General features: G+C 36.8%; 1 protein-coding gene across 1 annotated transcript in view; it reads right to left on the reverse strand.

Annotated features, from left to right (window-relative positions):
• Nbeal1 (neurobeachin like 1) overlaps window positions 1-12330 on the reverse strand; it is a 194157-nt gene that overhangs the window by 38054 nt on the left and 143773 nt on the right. The window contains exons 35-41 of the mRNA XM_023710161.1: window positions 12139-12284; window positions 10149-10282; window positions 8467-8568; window positions 7758-7853; window positions 7173-7297; window positions 5627-5767; window positions 1374-1504 (exon numbers count right to left, since the gene is read on the reverse strand). Coding sequence (XP_023565929.1) covers window positions 1374-1504; window positions 5627-5767; window positions 7173-7297; window positions 7758-7853; window positions 8467-8568; window positions 10149-10282; window positions 12139-12284 — 875 coding nt within the window. The remainder of the gene's footprint in view (window positions 1-1373; window positions 1505-5626; window positions 5768-7172; window positions 7298-7757; window positions 7854-8466; window positions 8569-10148; window positions 10283-12138; window positions 12285-12330) is intronic.

Genomic DNA, 12330 nt, shown 5'->3' on the forward strand with positions numbered 1-12330 from the left:
AGAATTGGAAATATAAAAATGACAATTTTATCAAATTTATTCAATATAATAATTGACAGGGGCTGGGGCAATAGCTCAGTAGAATAAGCACTTGTGCTTCCCTGGCAAGGATCTGAGTTCAATCCCCAGTTCTGAAAAAAAAAAAAAAAAAAAGAATTAACTTGTTGAAATGATACCTGCCTGAGTGGTGTTCCACACAGTCAGTACATAGAAGTTTTTTTTTGAAACAGGGTCTCACTATGCAGTTTGGGCCAGGGATCGAACTTGGGACCTTGTGCTTGCCAGGTAGGTGCTTATGCCTCTGAGCTATGTCTCCAGCCCAAACAGTATGTAAATAAATGTGCTGTCTGTGTGATGTGTGGGATAACTGTTAGGTGGTCAAAAATAAATGTAGAAGTCAAGTATGGTGGTATGTGCCTATAATCCCAGCACTGAGGAAGCTGAAACAGGAGGACTTCTGTGAGTCTGAGGTCAGCTTGAGCTATCTAGTCAAGGCCAGCCTGGACTACATAGTGACACTGTCTCATAAAACAAGAAACATAACATAACAAAACATAGAAAAACACAGAACTACCTGACAGAAGAAATATTTGGATATTTTTAAAAACTTTAATTCCATACTTCTCTGATTCAGAAACATAAATATGAGTTTTCAAATGCTATAATAAATGTAGCCATTGTTTTTAATTGCCTTTTCTCCTAAACTATAAATCAGGAATCTAAAAAATGTTTCCATAATACAGTGATGGTGAACCTTGTAGAGCTTTCGATGATACAATCAGTCCATTGAAGCATGTATGCAATAAGTTCACCACCCACTGGTATAAAAGCAATATGGTCTCTGTTGCAACTAGTCAAGTTTCAATTAAACTGCAAAAGCACCCAAAATAGGTGGTACAGGGGCCGGGGAGATGGCTCAGTGGAATAAGTGCTTCCCTGGCAAGCGCAAGGGCCTGAGTTCAATCCCCAGTTCCACAAAAAAAAAAAAAAAAAAAACCCACAAAATAAGTGGTACATAAGTAAATTGGTAGGCTGTGTTCCAGTGAAATTTATATATACAAATATGGCTTTTTCCATGAATTTGTTCTATAGACCCCTGTTCTAAATCTTTATCTAACTTAAAGGCTTTCAATAACAGTATATGAACATTTTCTGCTTCATTATTAAACACTGTACTTTGACAAATTTTCTGCCTCACTTATCTTGTTTTTCTGCAGTACTTCCCTAAAAAATAAAACTTGTGAACTATCACTGAGTAATCCATATACAAAATGAACCTTAAATAAATTATAAGATATTATATCCTGAAAGACTTTTTTCAAGCCCTTCTATCGGGACCTGCTGAGATAAAGTTTTATTCCCCTAATTCTTACGATTTTGATTTTCCAAAAACTCTGGGAAATAGAAGAATTCAGGAATAAGTTCCTTCACATCATAGGGATTATCCATGAGAGCTTGCCAGGTAGCAGGGATGGAATGGAACTGTCGATCTGCACAGTCAAATCTGCATGTGGAAATTAAAAGAAAACAAGACACTGAATGAGAGCAACAAGCCATGAAGCAAAACTTCTAACCTCCTTTAGGTTTCCAAATGATTAGAGCCATGGTTTTCTTAATAGTTATCACCTTACCCAAAATAGTTAAAAGCCAAATCAAATCAGAGGAAAACTTTCAAGTAAACTGAATATAATCTTGACCTTTTTAAAAAAGTATAAATTTGCTGAATCAAATTACAAAAAGTGAGTTTTTTTTGGGCATTTGAAAGTCAGCATTTGAATGTAACTAAACATTATGGTGTTAACATATTTGATAAATGGATATACAGGAATGCTGATTTAGCCCTTGATACATGATTATCTTTACAAATTTTTATACTAAAAAAAATCCCTGTAACTAAGCCTTTTATATTTCACTTGCATATACTATTAGCTTAATTTTACTTAACTTCCAGTTAATTAATTTTATGTTTCACCATAGGTACTTAAAGCCTAAGGTAGTTGGAAGAAGCTCAAGTGGAAATGCTATAAATATACCATTCTTTCTTTAATTATAAAAAGGATAAAATCCTTCTATTTCCCATATTTATTTTTTTTTAATTTTTTAAAAAAATATATTTATTTTTATTTTATTTGTGTGAATGTGTGTTTGGCCAGCTCAGCCCACCAGGGGGCGGGGCTGGCTGGCATGTGGTGCTGGGGGATTGAACCGCGGTCCCTGTGCTTTGCTTAGTTTAGCTTATTCTACGTAGGTGTTTTAGACCACTGAGCCATCTCACCAGCCCTCCCATATTTATTTAAGTAATGGTTTTTAGTCTAACAAGGCAAACCCATAAAAGAAGAAAATAAATGACATTCATGATAAATTTGACTCTTCTTTAATGCCTACTAATTTTGTTGAGGGACAGCTCACCTCAGCAGAACTAAATCTAATCACTGACAGAGATTAGGCCACAGGTTGTGGCATCTGTATTCAAGCATGGGCACTGAGTTAACTGAGACAAAACTAACATACTGCATAGTTTGTTCATTCAAGTGGACAATTGATGGCTTTAGTATATTCCCAGTTGTGTAATTATCACCTCAAATAATATGAAAATATTCTCACTGATCCAAGAAAAACACTGTATCTATGAGAGGTGCTTCCCAGTCTCACTTTATCCTAGCTGCTGGCAACTACTAATCAGTTTTCTGTCTTCACAGTTTTGTGTGTTTGGACAGTTCACAAAAATTATGTAATATGTAGCCTTTTTTGTGTAGCTTTATGTCACTCAGGAAAATATTTTCAGGGTTCATTCACATTAAAGCATGAACTTTCATTTACTCACGGCTCATCAGGAACCTATTCCATATATGTCTGTATACAGCAGTTCCTCGCTTATCGTGGAGGTTACATTCCAAACACCCCATCTATCTATCTATCTATCTGTCTGTCTGTCTGTCTGTCTGTCTGTCTGTCTGTCTGTCTCTCTCTCTCTCTATCTATCTATCTATCTATCTATGGCTTTATAGACTCTTACAAACCTTTCCCACACTTTTAAAAACATTTCTGATGTTCTTAACCATTTCCTAAACTCATAAACTTACTGTACAGTATAGCACAATCCCATAATATAGCAAAAAATGTGATAAATAATTTAATATTTTTTGAAAACTCATCAAACAGTGAGTGTACGAAAGTCAAACTGTGAAACAGTGAGGGACTACTGTACAGCTATTTATTCATGTACTGGCAGATGGACATGTAGGTTGTTTTTACTTTTAGGCTATTATAAACAATGTTGCTAGAAACACTTATGTGCAAGCTTTGGTCATAGGGTGATTCTACATTTAATCTTCTCAAGAACTTCTGGAATCTTTTCCATAAAAGATTGTGCTATTTTATATTCCCACCACAGGTTCCAATTTCTCAACATGCTCATCAATAACAGTCCTTACTTACTTTTTTGATTATAGTCATCTTACTGGGTTTTAAATGTTCTCTCTCTCTCTTTTTGGTAGTGCTGAGGATTGCACTCAGGGGCTTGCATATGTGAGGCAAGTGCTATATCTCAGAGCTTAATCCCCAGCCCTCTAGTATTTTTGGTGGTTTTTCTGTTTGCTTATTTTGTTTAAGACAGGGTCATGCTATGTGGTTCAGGCTAGCTTTGAACTAATATGTATCCCAGGCTGGCCTCAAACTTGTGGACATCTTTCTACCTCAGCCTGAGTGCTGGAATTACAGGTGTACCCCATACCTTTAGTGGTTTTGATTTTAATTTTCCCAATGCTAATGATGCATCTTTGCATGTAATTATTGGGCATTTATATATTTTCTGTAGAGAAATGTCTATTAACATCCTTTGTCCATTCTTAAATTAAGGATTCTGTTTATTATTTAGTTGCAAAGGTCCCTTATCAGTTTTTTTTATTGTGCTCATTTTCCTGATAATGTCCTTTAAAGTACAAACAGAATTGAAGTTCTATGGAGTCATTTAATCATAAAAATCATGAAAAATGGAAAAGACTTAGTTATACTTTATTGCATCTTATAGGGGAAAAAAGTACCCATGATAAATGTAACACTGTACTGATATTTAGTAATTTTGGGGACAGAGTCTCTTGAAAGCTAAAGCTCACTATGTTTAAAATAAGGGTAGAAGGCCAGGCATGCTGATGTACTCCTGTAATCTCAGCACTAGGGGGAGAGGCTGAGGTGGAACAATCACTGTGAGTTCAAGGCCACCCTGGGCTCCACAGTGAGTTCAAAGCCAGCCTAAATTATACAGTGAATCCTTGTCTTGGGGTTAAAAATAAAAAAAAAAAAGATAGAGGCCACAAGCTAACTGTGTGAGATAGAAGATACACAGAAAGAGAAAATAACAGGCAATTGCTTACATAGCTCTTGACTAGATAGGGGAAGGCGAAGTGGTAATGTTTAAAAATAAGGCAACACAGACAAAACATGTATCAGTAGGAGGCTACCTGAAGGTTTGGATTCAGAGATTTAAAATGAAAATGTGAAATGCAAGTTAAGATATTCATTTAATGTATCAACATAGAGCCATCACAGACCTATTTAGGCAGCTGCTTCAAGAGTTCCTTATTGCTCGCTCCTTCCTTCCTTTCTCTTTCTCTTTCTCTTTCTCTTTCTCTTTCTCTTTCTCTTTCTCTTTCTCTTTCTCTCTTTTTCTCTTTCTCTCTTTCTTTCTTTGTCTTTTTGGGACAGGTCTCATTATGCAGTTCAGACTGGCCTTGAGTCCACTTTGTAGCCCAGGCTGGTTGTGAACTTGGCAATGATCCTCCTGCCTCAGTCTCGCTACTGCTGGGATTACAGATGTGCACCGCAACCTGGCTTCCATCTTGAGAAGGATTCTTTTTTTTCTCTCTCTCTGACTGGCTCAGGCTGCCTTAAGAGCATGTTTGGTGCTGGGGATTGAACAGCAGTCCCTTACCCCTCACTGATTTTGCTCAAGAAGGTGCTTTAGACAACTGAGCTAACCCACCAGCCCCTTGGTTTCCATTCTGATAAATTTCTTAGGACAGGCATTGCTGATATTTGGCTCTCGACAGATGGTTTAGATTTAGTTCTAAAGCAGATAGAATTCCGGTGAATTCCTCAAAAAAATATGGTGTGCCCATCCTTTTTTTTTTTTTTTTGGTACCCCAGCACCGAACCTCAGGACCTTGTGTTTGCCAGGCAGGTGCTTCAGCTGCTGCGCTATCTCTCTAGCACCCCTCAAAACAACAGGTATTCAAACAGTAATCCCCAAAGGTACACTGGAATAATGGTTAAAAAAACTTCTTAAAAAGTCATTTGTTTGAGTGAGTTTGGTGATTAAGTCTCAGATTAGTTTGGCTGCTTTTATCAATCAAAATCTAAAGGAGGAATGAAAGGAGAGAGAAGGAGGGAGAAAGAAATAGAAAGGAAGGTAGGAGGAAAAGAGAAGGAGGGAGACAGAAGGAAAGGGAGCGAGAAAGAAGAAGGAAGGAGGGAAGATGAGCAAGAGAGGACACAGAGGAGAAGGACAACGAGGGGGTTGAGATGATGATGGCAACATGGATCTGTTATATAGCACAGGATGTTAAGCCACACCATTTTCAACATTAACACACACTGTAAGAAAATAGCTTATTTCCCCTAAACATACCTTCCACTCTGGAGCTGGATGTGAAGGGTGGTGAATGGCTCTACACGGATAAGATAATGCATGACCCCTGCAGAATTTGAATAGTGAGTACCATAATGAAACTTATCAATTGTTCCCAAAGGATCTTCAAAATTTTCATATCTAAAAAAATAAAATAAAATATTTATAACCACAACAGCAAATTACATAAAGGGGCTTAGGTTTGTATTGCACTGATGGAAAAAGTTTTTTTTTTTTTTCTTTAAAGTCATCCCTTATTTATATGCTTCATTTTCAAACTAGGGAGATTATCATGTTTTATACTTTTATTTTTTGCTTTTAAGCAACAGGGATTGAAGCCAGCTCATGTTGTGCTACACCCCAACTCTTTTTCATTTTAAGATAAGTCTCACTAAATTGCCCAGGCTGAGCTCAAATCCTCCTGCCTCAGCCTCCTATAAGGCCAGGATTACAAACATGCAACAGCATGGTTTGTTTCACATCATATAAATATACAGAAAAAGTCTTATTCCTTCCTTAATTGCTTTTTCTACACAATACTCCCAATACTGGGTTCTGGCTTTTTTCTTTTTCTTTTTCTTTTTTTTTTTTTGACAGGGTCATGTGGGTCAGGCTGGCCTTGAGCTATACTGTAGCTCAGGTATAGCTCAGCTATACCCAGGTTGGTCTCAAGCTTCCCAAGTGCTAGGATTCACAAGTGTACAACACCATGCTCAGCTAACATTTTTGTTTTATGTAAATAACATATGCTCACTGTGGGAAAAATTAAAAAACACAATTAAATAAAAGACATTTAAAACTATAATTCTACTTCCCAGAGATAATTACCTGCCTATTCTACATTATAAATTAATAGAGTAGGGCTTTTGTTTTGTTTTGTTTTTTTGGTGGTAATAGTGAGATTAACCTTGGTGTTCTACCACTGGGATACACCTGCAGTCCTACAAAAAAGAATAAAAAGAATTATATGGAATTGAACCTAGGGAGTGCTGAGCTATGCCTCCAAATGCTTTAAACATTTTCATTTTTATCCTTTAAACAGTATCTTGCGGAATTGTCCAGGGTGGCCTCAAATTTATGATCTTCTGGCTTCAGCCTCCTAAGTAGTTGGGATTATGTCCAATTCATTATATTATATTCATTATATTTTGTTCATATCATTGTTAAATAATAGATTAGTATTATTAATTTTAAATCATTCAAAATATTTTTACATCATATGAATACTTACACACATTTAGGTTATATAGTTTACAATAACCGGGTGAAAAGTTTTCCAGAATTAGCTTTAGCATATACTTATTACAAAGTGCAAAGAAATTCTGAGAAACATCAATTTTAGTGTGGTGAAGACAGAATATCAACAGAACTGAAGCTATTTTAATAATCAATGTTTTATGAAAATTTAGTGAAGCAATTATCAGAATCTGGCTAACAAAAGCAGTTGTTCATTTTAAAAAAAAGGAAACATTTGGTTTGCCATAGCAAAACTCAATAGAAATTTGAACTGACAATGGGTATGGTATAAAAGTTAAAAAGCACTTACTTTTCTCGCATGATTTTGGCATTTTTATCATTAACTACCCCAATTGGTTTGGAGAGATCTCGAAATACAGTGGGATTATTAAGGTCCAATTCTCCTGAGGTATAATCTTGTAAAATCCAGGGAAACTAGGAGAGCCACAGTTTACAATTTAGACATTCCTAATATCCCAATATTTAATATAAAATGCTTAAAGAAAGGAATATTCTCTAAAAGTATTTTTCCATACTGTATATATTTTACATAAATATCTTAAATATTTATTCATCCTTAGTTCAACACTAATTTTTCCTATAATTCCACTGGAGTATTTTCAATGAAGAGGAAAAACTTTATTATTCTTCTTCATGAATTATACCTCTTGAAAACACCAGAAGACAAAATGTATATAATGGCAAGAAGTGTGTGTGGGCAGGTATATATTTATTTATTTTTGTGGTGCTGTGAATTAAGCCCTGGGCCTCACATGTTAGGTAAGCACTCATTCATGTACTATATCCCAGGCTCTAAACTTTAAATGAACTTAAAATGAAATGTAAGCATCATAAATATACTTTTGCACATCATAAAACTAAATACAAAACTTACCACAGGATATTGTGCAAGGTCATTGTAAGTTCGTCCTGCCATTGTATTTATTTGAATGAGATAATCAAAATTTGATATCTCTCTGTTCACCCATTTCTAGAGAGCATATGAAAAGAGAAATTAGAGCAGTAGTCAACAATTTTATTGTTGACTTTTGTTTCATGAATGATTGATTTTATTGTTTAGGAAAAAACTCCCATTACTTTAGAGACAGAGTCTTGCTATGTTACCCAGGCTAGTCTTAAATTTGTGGGTTTAAGTGATCCTTTTGCCTCAGCGTTTCAGGTAGCTCAGAGGCAGATGTATGCACCATTATGCCCAGCCCACTTTTGTCCCTCCCTCATTTCCCTTTCCCCAATATAGGATCTTACTATATAGCTCAGGCTGTCCTTGAACTCACAGCAAGCCTTCTGCCTTACCCTCCTAAGTGCTGAGATTACAGGCACATGCCACAGCTGGGCTGTGTGTTTTCAAAAGAAAATCCCATATTCCAACGGGAGTGATATGGGAGAGGGGAAGGTATTGTGTTTGTGAAGAAAATAAGATTTAATTGGCCATTAAAAGTTTGAATTGAAAGACAGTAGTAATAATTACAAGAAAGTAATCAGAAAATGCAAGTTTTACTTTTAAGCGAACATTTGAAATATACAGGAGACCCTGTCTTAAACTGCCTCTGTTGTAAGAGCACCAAAACAATGACTTGTCCTACCTGTGTCAATCCTGATGCTCTAAATAACTCCTGTGGTGATCTTGTTCCATAACTATTTGGAGAATTAAATGATAGTAGTCGGCTATATACTTTATTTCTAACCTAAAAAATACAGCATTAAAATCAGTCAAGACAAATTTAGATTATGGTCTCAAGAACAGGTGTAGTGAGATATAAGTCATTTTTTTTTTAATGTATTTGGTACAGGGTCTTACCACACAGCTTGGACTTGCAGTGATCCTCCTGTTTTCAGCCTCCCCAGAGCCGGGATTACAAGTGTGCGCCACCATGCCTGCCTGGTCTCAGAATTGGCTCAGCACGCCTGGGGGTGAGGCTGGCATAGCATGTGGTATTCCAGGTGTTTTTTTGCAGAACCAGGGATTGAACTCAGATCCTTGCGCTTGCCAGGGAAGCACTTATTCTACTGAGCCATCTCCCTAGCCCCCATGTGGTATTCCAGGGATTGAGCCCTGGTCCCTGTGCTTGCCTATCTTGCCAGCCCTTCAGTTATCCTTTTTTTTTCTTCAGTTATCCTTTTAAAGTATATATTTAAGTTGCAATTTAGTATATTCAGAGTTACACAACTAATCCATTACCAATGCATGTTGTCCCCAATTTAGCCTCCTTTATATTCCCTAATCTCTGCTAATTTGTTTTCTGTCTCTAGGGATTTAGTTATCATTTCAGGTAAATAGATAATAGTGATTTTAATTTTTCTACAGTGGATTGAATATGTTTCTTAAAAGTTCATGTATTGGAAATTTAATCCCCAATTTCCTATACTAAAAGCTGGGTGTATGAATCTGAAAGGTAGTCAGGAATAGATACAATCATGAGGGTGGGGGACCTCATGATTAGGACAGATGTGTAAGAGAAAACAGCAGAGGCTAAGAAGGTAGGAAAGGCTGCCAGAGTGTGAAACCTGTCTAACTTTAAAAAAAAACTATTTATTTATTTGGTACAGGGTCTTGCTAATCAGACTTGTAGTGATCCTCCTGTCTCACTCTCACCACTGCTGGGATTATAGGCATGTACCACTATGCCCAGTGGCCTGTGCAGCATGCTCAAGGATTTAACCTGGGTCCTTGCACTTGCCAGGCAGGCACTTAGACCACTTAGCTATCTCCCAAGCCCATCCGACCTTCTGAATGTGAATCAAAGTGTGAATGAGAGAGAAGGTAGGTTCAGACCAAGTATCCTGAGGAACAGGTCCCAGATACACAACTAGTGGCAGAGACAGTGCTTGAACCTAGGTAATCTCATTTCAGAGCCTGTGTGCTTAACCACTTACACTACTTAAGAATTTCTAATGCCCTATTATTGTTGAATTTGAAGCCAATCTAATTTAATAAATTCAATCATAATCTTAGGTATTACATGCTACATCATCAGTGGATAACTGTGAGGCATCTATTTATAGCAATATTATAAGACTATGTTTACATATACATATATACACACACATCAATGCACATACATAGGAAATGTAAACTATTACCCTGCTATCAGTGCAATACATACCTCACTAAAAATTCATGTATTGTACTGATTAGTTTCCAAGGCATGTATTTTCCTCTTAAGATTTTGTCTTGATAAGTGGATAGCTCAAAGTTCCATCAGTGCTCACTAGCTGAAAAGTTATCTCTAGCTAATACTTTGGAATTTCCAGAAAGGCAGCATACCTCTTTTTTGAAGTTGAGAAAGTAGTTGGACTGGTCAACATGAAAAATTTCAAGGGCTGATCTCCTTAAGTTGTAACGCCGTAAGTGAATCTCTCGAATTTGAGAATGAGGCCACTTGAAATCAAAGCCTACTCCTGAAAACAGAAGAAATCTTGTGGCTGAGGTATTATATATAGTTACCCAGGATTTGCAGCAAATATTGCCTTGATAAAACTATAACTTAGTGAAAGGGATTCTCTATTATAAAAGCTATTTGTCATATCTAGTGGATGTTTAAACTGTTTCTTTTAAAACTATTTCAAAATTCGACAACCATTCTGCTTCCTGTTTTTTGTTTGTTTTTAAATTTGATACAGGATCTCGCTATATAGCTCACAGTCAGTGATTCTCCTGTCTCAGCTTCCCCAGCACTAGGATTACAGACATGCTCTACCACGCCCAGTTTCAGTGGCCAGCACAGTGCATCCAGGGTTCCAGGGCTGGCATGGCATGCAGTAGCCTGCTTACACTGCTAAGCTATCTCCTCAGCCCCTCTGTTTCTTTATAAGAATAGAGAATAGGGGCTGGAGAGATGGCTCAGTGGTCTAAAGCACCTACTTGAAACAAGCTTGGCAAAGCACAGGGACCGTGGTTCGATCCCCAGCACCACATGCCAGCCAGACCCGCCCCCTGGTGGGCTGAGCTGGCCACACACACACACAATAAATAAATGTAATAAATAAAAATAAATATTAAAAAAAAAGAATAGAGAATAATTCTGAACACTGTATCTTGGAAATAGGTCTATGTTGGCATTTTAATCAGGCTTTTGTTGTTGTTGTTGTACTGGGGAGTTAATCTTGAGCTGGGTAGGCTGAAGAGATGGCTCAGTAGAGTAAGTGCTTGCCTGGCAAGCGCAAAGGCCTGAGTTCAATCCACGGTTCCGCAAAAAAAAAAAAAAAAAAAAAAACCTTGAGCTAGGCAACTGCTCTAACACTAAAGGCGGCCCTTAAAATTTTTGATAAAATTACTTTGAAGTCAGGCATGGTAGTACAAATCTGTAATCTCAGAAATCTGAGAGGCTGAAGCAAGAGGATTACAAATTGAGACCAGGCAACTCAGTAATTTAGTGAGACAATATCTCAAAATAATTAAAAATTAAGGAGATTGTAGTTCAGAATAAAGTCCCTACATTCATACCCAGTACACTACTAAAAACAGAGAGAAAGAGGGGGAGAGAGGAAGGGTGGGAGGGAGAGAAAGAGACAGACAAATGGGGAGGGAGAGAGGGGGAGGAAGGGGGGAGAGAGAAAGAGAGAGAGAGAGAGAGACAGAGAGAGACAGAGAGACAGACAGACAGACAGACAGACAGACAGACTGACTCATTCACTCACTCATTCACTCACTCTGGCTAAGTCTCTAAATTGCCCAGAATGGAATCCAACTAGCAATCTTCCTGCCTCAACTTCTCAGAGTGCTGGGATTTGGGGAAGGCCCCTCCACATCCAGGTTAATCAGCCTTTTATTGCCACATAAGGTATTAAGAAAGAAGCCTACAGGCTTATATACAAAGGTATAATAAAATGAACACTATCTTTTATATTTTATTTATTTATTTTTTGGAGTGAGGCATTTCTTTTTTTTTCCCCATAATTTTACTGAGAAAAAATAGCAATGAGACAATTTCAAATCAAATTGGTAGGATAGTTTCAATAATTAACACATTGCATACTCTCTTCCTAGTGGTTATTTGCTGTACAAGATGCAGACATGATATCCTATTTACAAACACTATCTTTTATATTTTAAAAATACATTAATAATAAACAATGAAAAGACTCTCCTTCAATATATTGATAAATAAATTTAACCTCAGACTGACCTTCCATTTTTCATTTTATGTGATAGAGTGTAACTTTACCATTCTGTCTTACTGCTTTCTTCTCATTCATGATTTATTAAGCTGAATACTTAATTACCACACAAAAGTTATTTTTCTAGAACTCCTTACCATCTTCTTTTTCAATGCTGCCATCGTAGAAGTATATGTGTTGAGTAGTGATTTCAAATTTGCCAGGAATTACATCAATTATTGTGATAAGTTCACAGTCTTCTGTTAATACCAATTTTTCTTTTTGATCCTGTTCTTTCTCATCACTGTAAAAACCAACCAACCAAAAAACCACATGAACTTATTCTGCTT

This window comes from Octodon degus, unplaced genomic scaffold (genome assembly GCF_000260255.1).
Source record: "Octodon degus isolate 3935 unplaced genomic scaffold, OctDeg1.0 scaffold00016, whole genome shotgun sequence".
NCBI lineage: Eukaryota > Metazoa > Chordata > Mammalia > Rodentia > Octodontidae > Octodon > Octodon degus.